At 43.6% G+C, this 19,826-nt stretch overlaps 1 protein-coding gene across 3 annotated transcripts in view; it reads right to left on the bottom strand.

Annotated features, from left to right (window-relative positions):
• The window catches only part of ERBIN (erbb2 interacting protein), a 233,941-nt gene that overhangs the window by 66,359 nt on the left and 147,756 nt on the right, over positions 1 to 19,826 (bottom strand). For all 3 annotated transcript variants that reach the window (XM_040421353.1, XM_040421354.1, XM_040421355.1), the window contains exons 6-8: positions 12,881 to 12,959; positions 8,721 to 8,810; positions 684 to 740 (exon numbers count right to left, since the gene is read on the bottom strand). In XM_040421353.1, the coding sequence (XP_040277287.1) occupies positions 684 to 740; positions 8,721 to 8,810; positions 12,881 to 12,959 (226 nt within the window). The remainder of the gene's footprint in view (positions 1 to 683; positions 741 to 8,720; positions 8,811 to 12,880; positions 12,960 to 19,826) is intronic.

The raw sequence follows: 19,826 nt of genomic DNA, 5'->3' as shown, positions 1-19,826 counted from the left end.
ATAATTCCACATGTGTTAATTCATAGTTTTGATGCCTTCAGTGTGAATCTACAATTTTCATAGTCATGAAAATAAAGAAAACTCTTTGAATGAGAAGGTGTGTCCAAACTTTTGGTCTGTACTGTATATTGATGACCTATCGTCATAATAGGTCATTAATATCTTATTGGGGAGGGTTCGACACCCGGCACTCCCACCGATCAAACGTTTGAAGAGGAGAACGCGCTCCATGTGAGCACAGCTTCCTGTTCATTACAGTGCACTTCATTTGGACGTGGAGTGTAATACAAGTACATTCGCTTAAATGGAGCGAGTACTTGTAATCACACTGCGGCATGCTCCGCAGGAGATTACACTACGCGTCATGAAGAGGAGGCAGCGCTAGTATAGTGCGCCGCCTCCTCTTCAAACAGCTTATCGGCAGGGGTGCCAGGTGTCGGACCCCTTCCGATCAGATATTGATGACCTACCAAGACGATAGGTCATCAATATATATGGCAGGACTTTAACAGCATTATAAATGTTGAACCTTTTTAGACATAAAATATAACAGGCACATTTTAATTTTACATGTTGAAAATGCACCACTGGAAATAAGACCACCAAAAACTGATCACAGAGCTTTAGCAATTATATATAAGGATAAAGCGTACAATGTTAAAGGGATCTAAAGAAGTACCTACTTTGGTAACAATTTCAACTGGTTCTCCCGAAGTTCCAAAATTTGAAGTTTAATTAACCTACAGGAATAATTGATATAGGTAATTAAAAGATTATACAAGCAGATGAAAAATAATGACAAATCTAGCAAACGTCGTAAAATAAAAAAGAAGCCTCACCTTTTTAATCCCCTTTTGATCCAGCACAAATGCTCTGGTGGCCACCCGGGTGTCTTTGTTTACAGGCTATCAGCAGTAATGTAGTAATGTGCCATACCAGAATGTGACAGCTGCAGCCAAACACTGGTCAGTGATGTCCTGAAGTACAGAACATTACTGATTGCCTGCCGTAGTCACATGTCTTTAAAGCACGTCATCACTGGTGGCCTGTAATCAACTCCAGTACATAGTTGTAATACGGAGTTCTTATTGTAACCTGGGATATTCCACTATGGTCAAGCACGATAAGATTTAAAGTTAAGACTTATGTCCAAGTTAACATAAAAAATTGCTAAAATTCAGGGGAGTGGTTCAAATAATAAAAGAAGTTATAGCTACTAGTTCAAACCCCCTGCACTCCAGCACCACCACTCCGGTAGCTGGTTTTGTTTACATGGCTGCAGAGGTGATGTGGTCTATGGGTCAAAAAGATGACATCATCGTCACAGTGGCAGGAAGAATCAGAGCTTTTATGCTGAAGCGGAGGGGGTGTTTTAAGCGGTATGTATAGCTTTTTTTAAATTTTTTATATAAAGATAAAAAACAACACTGGGTAGCACAGCAGTTTCAATGCGTAGATGTGGAGTGCCAGCGGCTGTGGGGGCCATCCACCTCCAAAAAAATCAATAAACGTAACGTTTTTTTAAAAAGATTTCAATTATTCTAACCTCATCCCTGCCATTTAGCAATCTTTAATTTAACTTGGACAACCCCTTTTATTATGTTTTTATACTGTTCTGTAGCAACACAAAGCAGAACTAGGGACCAAGAGATTAATTGCCAAAGAGAGTAAAACTAACCCTAAAATGTTCTTTAATTATATAAATAGTAAAAAGTATAAATCTGAAGGTGTCGGCCCTCTACAGAGAGCGATGAGGAGAAAGCAAAGCTATTAAATATTTTTTCTCCATTGTATTCACTAAAGAACATAAACTGTCAGATGAAATGCAGAATGTAAAAGTAAATTCCCCATTAAAAGTTCCCTGTCTCACCCAGGAAGAAGTACAGCAGCGTGTTAAAAAGATTAACATAAACAAATCGTCGGGACCAGATGGCATACACCCCCGTATTCTAAGAGAATTAAGTAATGTCATAGCCAGACCCTTACTTCTGATATTTAAGGACTCTATAATGACAGGGAGTTTTTCACAGGATTGGCGCATAGCAAATGTGGTGCCGATATGCCAAAGGAGTCCAAAAACAGAGCCCGGAAACTATAGACCAGTAAGTTTAACATCTATCGTGGGTAAACCGTTTGAAGGTTTTCTAAGAGATGCTATCTTGGAGTACCTCAATGAAAATAAGCAAATAACGCCATATCAGCATGGCTTCATGAGGGATCGGTCATGTCAAACTAATTTAATCAGTTTCTATGAGAAGGTAAGTTCTAGACTTGACCGCGGCAAATCAATTGTAACTCCCCAGAGTGGCATTACCACTTTTTGTGCACCTCTACTATCTGCTATGGTTAATATATTGTCATCATGTGTATTTATTGCCAGGTCCTGCATAATGTGAATCTGTACTTCAGATTTTTTAACTGTTTAAGTGTAATGTACCTGGTTCACCAGCAGATGGCGGCACCTATGGCAGAGCTGTGTTAGCTAGAATGTAACCCTTCTTCCATTCTAGCCCCCTCTCTAGAAAGAGAGGTGTTTAGTCAGTGAAGGTCAGTCTAACCTACCACTCCTAGGAGAGAGGTTGTGTTTACAGTACCCCCTGCAAGGGGAAGGGCGTGTGCAAGCCAGGAAAGCACACCTTCAGCTCTGCTGGGCATAGATGCTCAAGCTGCAAGCCTCACAAGCCAGGAGAAAAGTCCCCTGGATAAAGATAAAGACAGACCCGACTACAGAAAGTAAAGTTCAGCAGAAAGGAAAAGTTTCTATTTAATCTGACAGCACAGCAGAGCTAAAGAGGTTCAGATGTAGCGGGGCCGAATGTGTTTGCCTGCCAAAACCTATGCCAAAGCTTGCTGGTGACAAGATAAAGTTGGACGATTGTTTTCTGATGCAAGTTTATTCAAGTAAAGCTGTTAACACCTATATACAAAGTCTAGACTCAATCATTTCTACAACTACCTCAACTACTCCCCCTGTTTGCACTGCTTCGGACGACAATGCCTGTGGTTCCAGGATATCCAGGTAGGAGCACCGTGACAGTGACACGTGCACAGCCACAACACCTAAAGGGACAATATAGGCTACCCTTGCCCCTACACCTGGGTACTACTAACACCATCTACTTAGGGGACTCTGTCCCTAGTTGCTGAAATGCAACTGCCATCACAACAAAACTCTTTCACTTTAAGGGATCCCTGGTAGTACCCCGTCCGTTGCACAATGGATGTCATATATCTGGACTTCTCCAAAGCATTTGATATTGTACCACATAAAAGGTTAGCAAACACAGGTTACAAAACATTAAGATCCAATGTTAGCCCAGATAAAGTGCTGGGTACTGTAACAGACCCTAATCAAAACCTACTCAGTATACAATTAAAATACCTACAAAAAAACTGCTGAGACTAAACAGGTTACAAATAAAAATAAATACTTTATTAAATACACAATGTGACATAAATAAAAAGAGACATGATACATCAAATGTAAAGTGCGGTCTACTCCTGAGGAGATAATATCAAAATACATACGGTATATGGGGGAAATGACAGGAATCATAAAGATGCTCTATCCCAATAATAAAAGCAAAAAACATGATTAATAAAGTGAATTCATACATCAGAAAAGCATAAATACATAGTCCCAAACATGATACCGTAGTAATGTTTAAGTGCATGTGCAAATATATAATCAAGTCATTCCCTTATATATAATGACCAACAAGTGTTATATACCCATTAAAGGGGAATGTATGCATGAGGCAAATACATAAATGGCAAAATAGCTAGTTAAATAGTATGAATTTATATATGGGAGAGCATGAGTAAAAAATACCTGGCATAATGGTAATGTTGAAGTACATATATAAACATATAGCCAAATTATTCCCCCATATAGCATAACACACAAGTACCACATACCCATTATGGGAAGATTCACCTCGAGAGGTACTCATGCTCTCCCATATATGAATTTATACTATTTAACTAGCTATTTTGCCAATTATGTATTTCCCTCATGCATACATTCCCCTTTAATGGGTATATAACACTTGTTGGTCATTATATATAAGGGAATGACTTGATTATATATTTGAACATGCACTTTAACATTACCATCATGTTTGGGACTATGTATTTATGCTTTTCTGATATATGAATTCATATAAATTTATTACTTTATCAATCATGTTTTTTTGTGTTTTTTTTTTATTATTGGGATAGAGCATCTTTATGATTCCTGTCATTTCCCCCATACATGCATTTTGAGATCATCTCCTCAGGAGTAGACCGCACTTTACATTTGATGTATCAGGTCTCTTTTTATTTATGTCACATTGTGTATGGTACTGCCTTTTTTGCAAAGAAATGATGGCTTCGGACTCTCCACCTCGGCTCGGCACAAGCCATCAGTTCTCTGAAAGGTGCAGAGTCCACCACTTGGAAAGGGAGGGACTGCCGCACCAGCAACTTGGACAGGAGCACATTCAGCTTCTGTGCTGGTGGATGAGTGCACGCATACTGTTGTCTCTTGGCAATCGCTTCGGTGATCGATTGCTGACAGAATGACTGACGAGGAGTAGGAGCAAGAGCATCAGGACCAACAGATGATGGGAAGGACAGACAGCTCCCTTTGGCTGAGGTGGTGGAGCCTTGACTGCCTGAATTTGGGTGCGTGCCACTGGGTGATTCAGAGGTTGCTGCGGCCAGCTGGACCACCACATCGAAGCCATGGTTCTCCCAGGCCACTTTATGGTGACGCTGCATATGTTAACGCAGAGCCGTGGTGCCAACATTGGCACCCTGGCCACGCTTCACCTTCTGCCCACAGATTCTACAAATGGCCATGTTCACCTCTTCCGGCGGCTTAACAAAAAACTGCCACACCGCAGAGTAGGTGATTTTACCCCCAACACTCCGCACTGACTGACTGCTACCGACGCTGCTTCTGTGAACCCCTGCACCACTACTTTCTGGGCAGGTAGGCTCCTGCGAAGCAGGTGGGCTACCCCAGGCACGTTTGGCTCCCAACCTCCCACTGGTGTCACCCTGCTGACTGCCGGCCACGCTAGCGACTTGCTGGCTCTGCCGCTGCCTCACGGGCAAGCTGCCACCCTCTTCTCCCGATGATGGTGAAGCCCTAATTCACCCGGCTTCCAAGTGCGATCAGCTACATTATCATCACTGATGTCCTCCTCATCGGTCTCTGGTTCAGGAGCCTGACCGCTCGCAACACTAGCTCCCACGCCATCTCCTCATCACTACTTGCCCTCCTACCGGAGGAAGCGGCGGATGTCTCCTCCACATCTTGGCTGGCCAGTAGCTGCTGAATATCCTCTAGTAGCTCGTCCTCGCTGTATAGTGGAGCTGAGCCCACAGCATATAATACTTCTCTGGCTGAGGGAGCAGAAAAGGACAGAGGCAGTTTGAGGACAGGTGAGGGCACAGGGCCTGCTCCCGGGCCATGCCAACTAATGGTCGTGTCTGACGAACCCACCGACTCTTGGCTGGGGGTGTCTGATGTCACTTGGGACAAAGTGGATGACAGAGTCAACCATTCAAGAACCGCTGGGTTGCTGGTCAAGACATGAGCGCTAGATGACACCGGGAGCTCAGGCCTCTTGCTTCGACTTCTGTTGTCACGCCCCCTTACTCTGCTGTGACCTGTGCCTGCGCCAAAAACATTTAGGCCTCTGCCACTCCCCTGTGCAGGGCCTGGCACTTCTCTGTCTGACATACTGTTAGATCAAATAAACAAATAAAAAGGAAATAAAAACAACCCAAAAAAGTCTGTAATTTTCTCACTTTACCACACAACGGCTAATAAGCCCCTTTTTCCCACTAATACACGCCAAAAAGGGCTTTACAACTTTTACAAATATATATTTTTGTGCCACTAATATACGCCACAATAGGCTTTAGAACATATAACTGCACCGCTGAACGGCAAATAATATATATTTTTTTGCCACTAATATACGCCAAAAAGGGCTTTAGAACATATAACTGCACCGCTGAACGGCAAATAATATATATTTTTGTGCCACACACACCACAAAGGGCTGTAATTTTCTCACTTCACACAACGGCTAATAAGCCCTTTTTTCGAACTAATACACCCAAAAAAGGGCTTTAGAACATATAACTGCACAAGGGCAAATAAGACGTAGAAATATTTCCTTGTAATAAACCCTGTTAATGCCTGTATCAAACAGCACTTGCACCCTAATAACAAGGACGGTTTGCTGGAATGACAGAGCTGTATAATGGCAATTTGGATCCCCAGTCAGTGCAGCAAGGTGTAATAGGAATGTTCCTAATACCCAGGCTGTAACCTCCCCTACTGAACCCTCTTCTGTTTCAATACTGTGGAACTATTCCTCCCGTCCCTATCCTTTCCCTGAACTTCTATACAGCAAAATAAAAGTTTTAAAGTCTTTTCTAAGGCTATTTTCACACTGGCGTATCTGGGTCCGCTTGTGAGATCAGTTTCAGGGCTCTCACAAGCGGCCCGAAACGGATCAGTTAAGCCCCAATGCATTCTGAATGGATAAGGATCCGTTCAGAATGCATAAATTTGGCTGTGTTTGGTCTCCGTTACGTTTTTTAGACAGCCAGCTTGCAGCGTTTTGGTGACCGTCTGACGATGCGGAGCCAAACGTATCCGTCCTGACTTACAATGTAAGTCAAGGGGAACGGATCAGTTTTTCACTGACACAATATGATGCAATTGAAAACGGATCCATCCCCCATTGACTTTCAATTTAAGTCAAGACGGATCCGTTTTGACTTAGACTTTATTTTTTATGAATAATGCAAACGGATCAGTTATGAACGGATACAAGCGTTTGCATTATCGGTGCGGATCCGTCTGTGCAGATACAAGACGGATCCGCACCAAACGCGAGTGTGAAAGTAGCCTAACACTGTCCCTAGCGCCTGCTGACGTCTCTCCCAGCACTAAGTACACTGGAAAATGGCTGAATCCAAGATGGCTGAGGCTATTTATAGGGCTGTGACATCACAGGGCTGGCTGCTGCTTGGCTGCATGCATGGCACTGTGGGTGATCCCACCTTCCCAGAGTTCCTTGCTCCATGTCATCACACGTGCAGCTGCCATTTTAGGAAAAAATGCGATTCGTTACCACGAAGCGTGAGGAAATTCGGATTCGGTGTGAATCAAATTTTTCCTTAAATTAGGATCGAATTTCACTTCGTCAACTTCGATTCGCTCATCTCTACTGACCACCAATATAAGGATCCTGCACAACAGACCCTGAATTAAAAACATTTGGGTTCCAGGGCTCCAAAGCCTGTTTCATTCTAGGATTACATTCTACATAATAGATTAGATTTATCCCCAAAAGCGGTGTCCCAGTGTGGAGTATCCAATACCTGCATGGGAACAGCTCTTCTCTTATTGCATTACATCACTTTTCAATAAAACATGGCCAGTGAGCATGTAGGTCTGAAAAACAATTGGTCCCTCCCCAGCCACAGAGCTGAACAAGAAGAATAGGTTTTAGGTCATTGATTTAGACTTCTACAGCAATTCTTTTAAAAACCTCATAAGAACCCACCACGCGAAAAAGTCAGTCAAATGGAAATCTTTAAAAGAGTTTAAAATCAATGCGAAGCCAAGAAAATAAAACACAGAGCCTATAGATATCAACTTTTAAAATATAAAGCTGGAGCAACTTCTAAGGAGGCTTCCCATGTGGGTTAACAAGAAGAAAAACCATGGCAGCGAGTTTATTTGCTGACTTTCCTGGAGTTCAGCAGTGCGAAGACCTGGTATTTTTAGTGTGAACTTGGCTGGAGACCTCAACGAATGCTGGCTGCAAACTACAAAGGGCACCAAGCAGAAATGCCGCGCTCATGCCTTGAGGAAATCAAAATAACAGGAGGAAGAAGGGCACAGAGTCATTGTAAGGACAAAACAGAAGGCGACAAGCAGAAGAAAATTCCACTCTCTGCAGCCCCCAGCCATCTCTGGATCACCCATATTTTGAACTCCGCTCTGTTCAGTACTCCACAGAGGAAAAGATGGCTGTCCTTAAATGTGGCTCTAATGCTTGGCTGTTTTTGTAATGCTCGTAAACTACAATGGATGTAAGCTTGCATATGTGCAGAGGCGCACCACCAATGAGGCCAGGTGAGGCGATCGCCTCAGGCAGCACCAGGTAGGGGCAAAGGAAGGGGGGGCAACCGAAGGGCCATGGGCTGAAGGGAAGGAGATAAGTTAAGAAATTGGCATTGGGGAAAGGGTGGCGCTCTTTCAGTTTTCGCCTCAGGCAGCAGAAAGGCTAGGTGCACCCCTGCATATGTGTGACTATAGTATAATGCTGACTATATTCTTTTATTTCAGAGCCCTTCCAAAAATGCCCAAAAAACCCCGGCTTCCTACACATACAAATGGATTAAGTCTCATTACATGTCAAATTCAGCTATTTGTAAATGGCCGCATTTCTCAAAGAGTCCAAACATTTACCCGTTTCTCCGACATTGACATCGCTATGTCCCCCTCGCCATACAGAGATATGTGCATCAGAGGTCCATTATAGTCATTACTCTCCAGGCACAGGTTTAATAGCAGTGTCGTTCCAGAGACATCTGCGGCAGATGACTACTACTGCTTTTGACCAGTTAAATTTCCTAATGAAAAACGGCATCCCTTTAAATCAAGACAGCTCTAAATAAAGTATATGATGGTCTGAACTCACCTGCCAAAATTTGCTGGCAAGAAATCAAGAAAAGCATCATTTAGGTATAACTGAGTCAAGTTTAACAGCTGTGAAAAGCCATCTGGGAGCCTGCGGAGAGGGAAGACATTTTGACAAAAAAAAATTAGAAAGAAATAAAAGATAAATAAAAATCGGTTTGCAAACAGGAAATAGTTTGGTGCAAAATTATTAATAGAGGACATAAAACGGTCACATCGACTCAGGATAATTAACACAGTAAATGACTTCTGAGTCCATCAAGAGCCATTCATTCAAATGCACTTTATAAAAACCTGACTTAACCCCTTAGGCCCCTTTCACACGGGCGAGAAATGCGTGAGGTGCGGGTGCATGGTGATGGACCATGTGATGAGCGCAGTGACGTCACCAAAGGTCCTTTTCCTCCCAGGTCCTCAAAGAAGAAAAAAGACGACGAGCCGGGCTGCGCTAACAAGTGGATGAGGAGAGTTAAATATTACTATTTTTTTTAACCCCTCCATCCATAATTTATTTAGCATTCCGTATTCAGAATGCTATTATTTTCCCTTATAACCATGTTATAAGGGAAAATAATAAAATCTACACAACACTGATCCCAAACCCGAACTTCTGTGAAGAAGTCCGGGTTCGGGTCTGGGTACCAAACATGCAGATTTTTCTCACACGCGTGCAAAACGCAATAAAACGCTTTGCACTCGCGCGGAAAAATCGCACATTTTCCCTGCGACACCCGTGTGAACCCAGCCTTAGTGACCAGCCTGTTTTGGGTCTTACTGACAAAGCGTTTTTTTTTTGTTTTTTTTTCTTTTTTCATCGTCGCGTTCCAAGAGCTATACATTTTCAATTTTTCTGTTTATATAGCTTTATAAAGGGCTTGTCTTTTGCGGGACAAGTTGTAGTTTTTAATGGCATCATTTTGGGGTACACATAACTTTTTGATTAACTCTTTCTGGGAGGGAGATGGGAAAAACAGTAATACTGCCACTGCGTTTTTACGTTATAAGGCAACTTGCACACGAACGTTGTGTGCCCGTGGTCGTATTGCGGCCAGCATACGGCGGGTCCACAATACACGGGCACCGGCCTGTGTGCACTCCGCAACACGGATGCAGACCCATTCACTTGAATGGGTCCGCAATCACGGAGATGCGGAACGGAAGCACGGATCGGAACCCCAAAGAAGCACTACGGAGTGCTTCCGTTGTGTTTCTGTCCGGGCCTCCGCACCGCAAAAAAATAGAACTTGTTCTATTTTTTTGCGGTGCGGACTTATCACGGACCCATTCAAGTTGAATGTGTCTCGATCGATCCCGGCCGCCGCACGGACGGTCCCCAAAGCACGGATGCACAATGTTCGTGTGCAAGAGGCCTAAATTTTATGGCTTTTTATTTTTCGGTATAAATAACATAATATCTTTATTCTCTGGGTCACTACGATTTCAGGGATACCAAAAACATAGTTTTTTTTTGCGTTTTACTACTTTTTTTGCAATAAAACCCCGCTTCCCAAGACCCATAACTTTATTTTTCTTTCTATGGAGTTGTGTGAGGGCTTGATTTTTGCAGGACATTGGTATCATTTTGGAGTAAATGGCGCTTTTTGATCGCTTCTTATTAGGTTTATTTGGTGACAACTAAGAATAAATTAGCAATTCTGTCTTTTTTTTTTTTTTTTTTACAGCGTTCACCATAGGGGATCATTTACATGATATTTATGCAGTCCGGGTCATTACGGATGCGGCAATACCAAACATATGGGGGAGATTTTTTATTTTGCAATTATTTTCATTAAAAAGCTTATTTTTAATAGAAAAAAAGCGTTTTTTAATAGGATTTTTTTTTATTGAATAAATGTGGGGTTTTTTTTAACTTTTTTTTACCACTTAATAGTCCCACATGGAGACTATAACAGACAACATTCTGATTGATTTTAAAATGCAATTGCATTTAAAGTGCATTGCATTTTAATATCAGTGCTATTCGCGAGACGCCAGCCTTTACACACATCGGCACCCCGCTCCCTCTGTCAGCACTTTACATGCGGCGGGGGCCGCGGCATGTAAAGTGTTAAACAGCCCGGATAGGCACTCCTGCAGGTCCAGGCTGTTAGAGCAGGGCCGCGGCTCTCATGTGAGAGCTGGGCCCCCGGTCCCCGCTGCCCAGCCTAAGGCCCCTTAGTGACCACCGTAAAAAGTCACTAAGTGGTTAATAAATCTAACGTAACACAAGGGCTTTAAAACTGCAGACTACACAAGGGAGCAGGCAAGTGACTCGGTAAGTAACAGTAACCAAATTTTTAACAAATGACTACATTTCTGACATGGAGATGATCAGTTCTCTTTAAAGAGCATCTGTCAGCAGATTTGTACCTATGACACTGGCTGACCTGTTACATGTGCACTTGGCAGCTGAAGACATCTGTGTTGGTCCCATGTCCGTATGAGCCCTCATTGCTGAGAATAATGATGTTTTAATATATGCAAATGAGCCTCTAGGAGCAACGGGGGCGTTGTTATTACACCTAGAGGCTCTGCTCTCTCTGCAACTGCAGCTCCCTCTCCACTTTGATTGACAGGGCCAGGCAAAGTAAATGTGATTCCGCCTCTCCCTGTCAATCAAAGTGGAGAGGGAGCTGCAGTTGCAGAGAGAGCAGAGCCTCTAGGTGTAATAACAATGCCCCCGTTGCTCCTAGAGGCTCATTTGCATATATTAAAACATCATTATTCTCAGCAATGAGGGCACATATGAACACGGGATGCCTTCAGCTGCCAAGCGTACATGCAACATGGCAGCTAGTTTTACAGGTACAAATCTGCTGACAGACGCCCTTTAATTAGTTGGATTCAAGTATGACTGAAACGACCAGTGTGGTCCACTCCTTTCTGTCGCCAGCCCCTCACCTGCCCGCTTTGCCTCTGCCTGGACCTGTCAATCAAAGCAGCTAGGGAGAGGCTGGCGACAGAAAGGAGCAGAGCTTGGGTGCACCAAGAGCAATGGTAACGCCCTAACTGCACCAAAGGCCAAATTTGCATATTACGAAAAAGTATCATCACTCGGGAGCGGAGCCTCAGATCAACACATGAGAAACAGCATTTTAAATCAGGCGAACCACAACTATGTCTATGCAAATAGTCAGGAGGTCTCTGGTGACCGATTCCCTTTAAAGGGATTGTGCCAAGTTGTAAAGGCATCCCCTATCCACAGGTGGTACCATTGGTGGAGATTGGGATGCCACTGATCACAAGAACGGAGACCCCGGGACCCCTCAAAATGAATGGAGAGGCTGGTTAAGCATTTGCTGTGCGCTTCATTGTCTATGGGACTTACGGAGATAGCGAATTACGGTGCTTGACTATCTCCGGCAGTCCAACAGAGGAGCGGCAGGAAGCTTAATCTGCCTAATGGGGAAACAGGAACCCCATTCTCGAGATCAGGAAAAAGGGTCATACTACAAATATACCCCCTTTTTCAGCACAACCCTCTAAACTGTAGCATATATTGGTGTATATTGATGTGACGCTAATGTTGATTTACAGCCGATTAGCCAGAAAAGACAACTAGTGCAGCGTATATATATAATAGAGAGCCTGGATATAGTGTGTCATTTCCTGCAGTTTCTCTACTATTAATCAATGAGGCCACGCAATCTACTTCGAGTTCTTGATTGGTTGGCAAAAAAATATATATAACGCACTCCTGCAAACTGTTCAATAATCCATTTGCCGTTAACGAGAGAAAACCCTTTGAAAAATGCACAGAAGCGAAGACACAAAAGGGCACAGGGCGTTTGAGACTTGATTTCCGAGCTCTCGTCGCTTAGCAGTGTTCAGTAATAATAGTCATTTATTCCCCTGGGTTGCGTGTAACATGTCACAAACCTCTTAATTATCCCCTCCTACACTCCCCAATTTGAAGCCTTTTTACAGCCTTCGAAAATTATACATTTTCTGAAATCACCTTCATGGATCAAGAAATCTGCCGGAAGCACTGGAAAATCTTATACGCGGCTAGATTAAGACCACGGCAAATTAAACTAATTATTACATACCGGTTTAACCAATTATTAATAGCTCTCTAGTGAAAGAAGGAATCAATGAAGGCAACTTGACGCAACACTCAATGCAATTCAGGTGGAAGATCGAGGGCTTTGTGATACTTACTTGGAAATTGGATTGACGCTTGCTTCGACGATTGTCAAAACTTTACAATTCTTAATATTTTCTGGAAACTCCTGTATACCTGTCGATAACAAACGTAGCAAAGGAATAATCAGTGACGATGAAGAATATATGACCAAGTGCAAATATTCAAAATCCATATTGCTTCCTTTGCTGGCTGGATTCATTTTTCCATCACATTATACACTGCTTGTTTCCATAACGTACAGTATTATTCCGAAGCTTTGAACATAGCGACTTCGGCTTAAGCATCCGAAGCTCGCTTCTCTCAACTCTAGTTACGACCACTTTGCAATCCGTCAGCGGTGGCCGGGCTTGCACACTATAGAAAAAAGCTCCGGCCTCTCTTGTGGCCGAGACGGTGGATGCTCACATAGGCTGGTGCTTTTTCCTATATTGTGCAGGCACGGCCATCGCTGATGGATGGCAGGATGGTCGTAACCATGGAAACGAGCAATGTATAATGTGATAAAAAAATGAATCCAGCCAGAAAAAGGAAGCTACCGTATATGGATAATAAGAATACATTAGTAAGTGCCTTGTATTAACTTACTTTACATAATAAACGCTTTTCGCTGAAGTGAGACAACCCCTTTAACAGTTGCCGACACTTATAATAACTAGTGTGGCTGCTGCTATGGTATTGGCATAGATTTGCATATGCCAAACCATGTCTGTAAATAACCCTCTGATATTAAAAAAAAAAAAAAAAAAAACACAATGACTCACTGTTTACCCACATTGTAAATAATTAAAATATCTCAACCTTAGGAAAAAAAGGATAAAAACTATATGTGAGTACAGGAGAAATTGTGTTGATTATTAAAATGTCATTACAAGACTATACAGTTCGGCTGCAGAAACACACCAACATGGTGTTTCAGCAAATTCATAACCTTACATCAACGACAATGCGATTTCTATGCTGTCGTCGTATTTTTGGGATGGTCTTACGGTCACTTGTATAGGGGAAATATTAAAGGGTAGTTAAAGAGGTTTTCCAGGAATCTAGTATTGATAGCCTATCCTCAGGATAAGTCATCAATATCTGATTTGTGAGGGTCTGACTCCCAGCATCCGCCGACCAGCTAACCAGAGTGCTGCAGCTTAGCCTGTGACGTCATGTTCATCGGTCACATGACTAGACGGAACTCAGTCCCATTCAAGTGAATGAGCCCTGGGCTGCAATACCAAGCACAGCCGATATCCGATGAACAGAGCTGTGCTTGGTATGCCCTCCAGGGCGCTACAGCCTCAAGAAACAGCTGATCTGTGGCAGTGCTGAAACCCCACTGATCAATTATTGATGACCCATCTTGAGGACAGGTCATCTATATTGTTTTTTATGGCACCTAAAAAAACTAAAAGAACCGATGAAAGCCAAAAGAGCAGAGCCCTCTGAGAAGAGTGTCTTTGTATTTTTTAACAAAGGTTTAGTTACCCTTTAAGGGCTTATTGGATCAGTTGGATAATTTTACCCCCGACTCCTAGGAAACTTCATGCTGCCACAGAGGCCTGCCTTAATACCACACCCAAGTGGAGTACATAGAGAAGAGGAAAATGTGCACCACCACTGTGATGCTTCGTTCTGTCACCCAGGACCAAAAAGCCTGGTGTTTGTATCCTACCCTTCTCCATGACCCATGGACCAATTTCTTCATAGAGAAGAACAAAACACAAACTTTTGGTCTTGGGTGAAAGAACCTAGCACCCCAATGGTGGTAAACATTTTCCTCTTTTCCACCTACTCCACTGGACCATGGTATTAAAGTAAGTGTCTGTGGTAACATGAAGTTTCCAGAGATTCAGGGGTCACATTGTACAATGAATGCAGCTCCCCAGAAGAGATAAATCCTTTGTAGATTCTCCAAATTACCAAGATTATGGGACAATCCACAGTTGGACGCACATTCTCCGAGGACCCCATAAGCTGCCTCTGTAATATATATGCCCTCCCACCCCACCAGTGGTTTTCACTTGGGTATTGGCAGACAAAAGGATTACACCTGTTAAGAGATTTGTTTTTCCCCTGGGGCCTCATTAGCACTGGTCAACATGTGGTGGTCGGCAATCTGAAAAAACACTCCTAATGACAACTCACAAGAAAAGGGGAGCGTGATTTAGCAACTAACCCCTTGGTGTAAAGACAGGATGCAGGAGACCCTAGAAAGCCTTCAGAGGAAAGGAGGATTTCCTTTCCCATTATCATATCACAATGGGTTACCTGAATGTCATCCCTATAATAACTGAGGTTAAATTGTGTGAACACCAGCATGTTCAGGATTTGGAACTTTTTCTCAGAAATGTTTAAACATACACCATAGATACTTTGAGCTGAGCATTCCAAAGAAACTGAAAATACAGCTATTGCCAAGACTGGAGACGCCCACATAAAAGTCTCACTTAAGTGGTGCATGCCAAATCGGAGGCTCAACGAATGACTTCTAGCAGGGTGCTCCTACAGCAAGCCTGTATTTATAGGCCAGAGCAGGGGTTGTCATAACATGCCCAGGAACCTGTATAGTAGATGACATTAGAGTGAGTCATTACAGAAATTAAAATACAGATTCTTGGATGGGTCATGACAACCACCACCAGGACTTGAGGGCACATGCATGCTACAGGAGCACCTGCCACACACCAGATTAGCAGGAACTATGTAGGTGAGATTTTGGGTCTGGGGTGTGCGCCACCGCTCTATCAAGGGCAGTCGAACCATTCTGCATTTGGGCAGAATGTGCCATGGTCAGAAGGGGTCCACAACACTACCAAGTACATGGCCTACAGGAAAAGATGCTAGGGTTAAGTGCTCCTAAAATCCAATCTATTAACCCAAACCAAGTCTATTATGGCTTAGGCATGCGTTCACTTCTCCGTTAGAGATGATCTGGCATATATGTCCGCTGGACAAAAACCGCTGCATGCAGTGGTATTTGTCTCGCCCCAAAACCTGGCATTTATGCAACCGGATCGCCGCCAGATCCAATTATAGTCAACAGGGATCTGACAGTGATCTATTGAATCCTCTGTCAGAACTGCCTGCTGGAAACAGTCACCGGAGATGTGAACGCAGTCTTAGATAGGTTGGTCATGGGCTAATTATCTATGAAGCGTAGATCATTCTCAGTCCACCCTCACTGGAGAATTCCGATCAGTTGGGATATTTTTGGGCTACAGACCGACATGGAGAATGCTTTGGTCGGGACCCTTGACTGCTCTATGGCTAACATCACGTTTGACACCTAATACATAACAATTATGCTTATTGTGAAAAGTAGCAGAGTGGAAACGCTTTCAAGGATCCATAATAGATATAAACTTGTGCAGATCTCTACTACGTGTTGCTGGTAGTTTACGTTCCTCGTTCTGTCCTGTAATACTCATGGTTCCAAGCATCCAAATAAGGAGATCAACACAAAGCCGAGCTCAAGATGCCAAAACAACACTCGTCAGAACTGCAAGATGAGTTTTCTAAGTGGCTACTAACATTTCAGGAGGTAAATATGGTATGTTTTTTTTTTTTTTTTTATCTGACGCACAAATCAGAGCATGACAGAAAGTGTCGCACTATTACAGTCTTCGCAATACTAGATCAATAAAACAGAAAAAAAAAATGTTTTAAACATGCAGAAGACAAGTCTATTCTTTTCTTGTTTCAGGACTAAGCAAGGGTGTGAGAATTACCCAGGGTAGCATGCCTCTCTCTTTGGGGGTGGTTGCTGTTGCAGCAAGTTGCCTCCTAGTCAGGGGCGGATTGGGAACTTAAAGTGGCCCTGGAAAGAACCTAAAAGTGGGCCTGTGTTGTAGGTAGGTTCAAACTGACAGACGAAGGGGCCAAAACAAGTAGGCAGGGAAAACCAAAGTAGGCGGGGCCTGCAATACTGTAGTGCAGCGCAGAATACCGCCCCAGCAGAACCAAATACCACAGGACAGCACAAAATACTGCCGCCCTCACCAAACTGTATTCAACTGTACCACCATCATGAGGACAGTAATAAAGTTGAGTTTATGAGGACACCTGCGGCCGTTGAGCATCAGATCATTATGTACCTGGCCTGCGGCCATCAAGAGTGTTGAGTGCCCCCCTGGGCATCGGCCCACTGGGAAATTTCCCTGTTGGCTCCATGATCAATCCGCCCCTGCACCTAGTGTTAAAGCAACTCTATCTTCACCTGCACTAGAAGTGGAGGCTGTATTATTACATGGGGCAGCACAGGATTAAAAAGGGAGACATCATGGTACTATTAGCAAGTCTACTGGCTCTCTAGAACTGCTAGTCCACCTAACGTACTGGTTAGCGCCATTTTATGAAGGCGGCAGAATGGAGCTGTAATTGCAGATATAGCACATGTACAAGAGTGGCGCTACCTCTGGAAAAATGAAAATCAGTCCCAATAAAGGGGTTTTTCAGTAGGAGAAAGTTTGGGGCCAAGTTCCCGCTGCTGTCCACTTCCTAGTCCCAGCTCAACGCACAGGAAACGGCTGTAAAGGTCCTCTCAGCCAATCACTGCAAAGTGGCCCGCCTCAGCTATGGATTGGAGAGAGAAGGCATTTACAGCCGTTTCCTGTGTGCCGAGCTGGAACCAGGAAGTGGGAAGTAGCGGGGACTGGAGCATCATCAGAACAGCAGCGGGGGACTGGTAAGGGTAGAGTAATGCTTTATTTTCAGCCATTTCTAAAGCAAATCTTTTCCAAAAACTCATGAAATATAAAGCAATTGGTTCTAATTCTGCTATGCAGACTTTGCATGTACATTGCAGGGTATTATCGAGGAAGACTGAGAAAAGATTCAAATCTAATGGTTTGTGAATATTGCCTTCAACTTTCATCAGTCAAGCAAAAGCATGAAGCAAAGTGATTCCAAGGTGTCCAACCTGTAAATGAGTGACAGGTAAAAGTCACGAACCCTCAGCAGTGCAATCATCTCATGCCTATTACATTTTCATTTTCTGTTTCTACATCCCCAGAGCTGAGCAATTTCCAAGGCCTTGTATCTAGCGCATCAACTGGAAAAGTGCAAGGTGTCATTTTTTCATTAAGTCATTAACCACCTGTGACTCAGCCCATGATACATTCAAGATGTCACCTCTGCTGACAACTAAATCCTCTCATTCTGATGCCTTACAGATCAGAAGAAATAACGCATATCTTTAGGGTATAAATTCCTGGAAAGGGAAAGTACTTGAAGGACATTCCAGGCTGCATTGTTTACATTGCCTGCCTTGTAAAGTGGAAAACCGATCTGCAAAAGTAGATAAAAAGTAGGTGAAATCTGGTGCACGTCGTGGAGCAGCTGGAGAACTTCAGGTGTCACCCGGACCTTCAGCCAACACTTCTCTTAAAAAAAGAAGCTTTCACCACGAAACACAATGCAATATGCAGGGAGCATGTTATATAGGTGCCTTTCGATAAATCAGAATATCAATGAAACCACGTTCATTTATTTCCGTAATTCAATTCAAAATGTGAAACTTGCATATTTTATACATTCATTAAACACAGAGTGATCGATTTCAATCGTTGATTCCTTTTAATGTTGATGATTATGACTTACAGCTAATGAAAAGTTAGGACAGGGCGGCCCACGAAAAAGTAGCCCGCCGCCAATACCTCCAAATTAAACTGCCTAATAGTAAATCTGTTTTAGTGGTCATAGCAACCAATCAGAACTCAGATTTCATTTTTTCAGAGCCCTGTAGGAACTGAAAGCTGAGCTCTGATTGGTTGCTATGGACAACTAAGGCCTCATGCACACGGGCGTTGTTGGCCGTGCCCGTATTGTGGTCCGCAATATACGGGCACCATCCGTTTGTGTACCGCATCATGCATCCCACATCTCCAAATCAAACTGCCTAATAACAAATCTTAGGCCTCATGTACACGGCCATTGTTGGCCGATGCCCTTGCTGCGGACCGCAATGCACGAGCACCAACCACGTGCCCGCTGTATGCAATCCGGAAGATGCAGTGTGGAACGGAGGCAGGGAACCCCACGGAGTGCTTCCGTGGGTTTTCTGTCCGTGCCTCCGCACAGCAACAAAGTAGTGCATGCCCTACTTTTTTGCAGTGCGGACTGTCTGATGCGGATCGTGGACCCCATTCAAGTGAATGGGTCCACGTCCGCATAAGGTGGGCACGTGGTCGGTGCTTGTGCATTGCGGTTCGCAATTTGCGGTCCACAGCACGGGCATCAACGGCTGTGTGCATGAGGCCTGAGACTAAGATTTATTATTAGGCAGTTTGATTTGGAGATATTGGAGGCAGGATACTTTTTGGTGGGCCACCCCGCGTCTCAGAAATTTTGAATATTATACAAGACCAATTTAAAAAATTATTTTTAATACAGATATGTTGGCCTACTGAAAACTATGTGGAGTATATACACTGAATACTTGGTCGGGGCTCCTATTGCATGAACTGGGGGCGTAGCTATAGGGGGTGCAGAGGTAGCAGTTACTACCGGGCCCAGGAGCCTGGGGAAGCCCAAAGACCCTTGTGCCACATAAGATGACAGCAGTATTAGAGAAAGCGCATGCAGGTTAGGTTACACCTCTGGCTGGAGGGAAGGGGTTAGGTCAAGAATTTGGCTTTGGGAGGGATGGGGTGCCTTTTCAATTTTTGCCTCAGTCAGCATGAAGGCTATATGTTTCCCTATCCCTAGCCCCAAAGCGCTGAGGGAATCGCGGCCCAAGCTGAACTCTTGCACCAGGGTCCGTGCGCCTTTAGCTACGCCCCTGGCATGAATTACTGCATCAATGCGTCGTGGCATGGAGGCGATCAGCCTGATGTGTTCTGAAAAATGAAAGGAGGAATCTGAGCCCATTTTCCTTTATACCAGTTTTGATCATCTCCCCCATATTTTTTTTTCATGTGACAATTTACCTTGGCATAATACGTCTCAATTTCCAAAAACATTACAAACGGTGTC

This window comes from Bufo bufo, chromosome 2 (assembly GCF_905171765.1).
Source record: "Bufo bufo chromosome 2, aBufBuf1.1, whole genome shotgun sequence".
NCBI lineage: Eukaryota > Metazoa > Chordata > Amphibia > Anura > Bufonidae > Bufo > Bufo bufo.
Note: the sequence above shows the minus strand (reverse complement) of the source record. Positions and strands in the feature narration are given on the sequence as shown.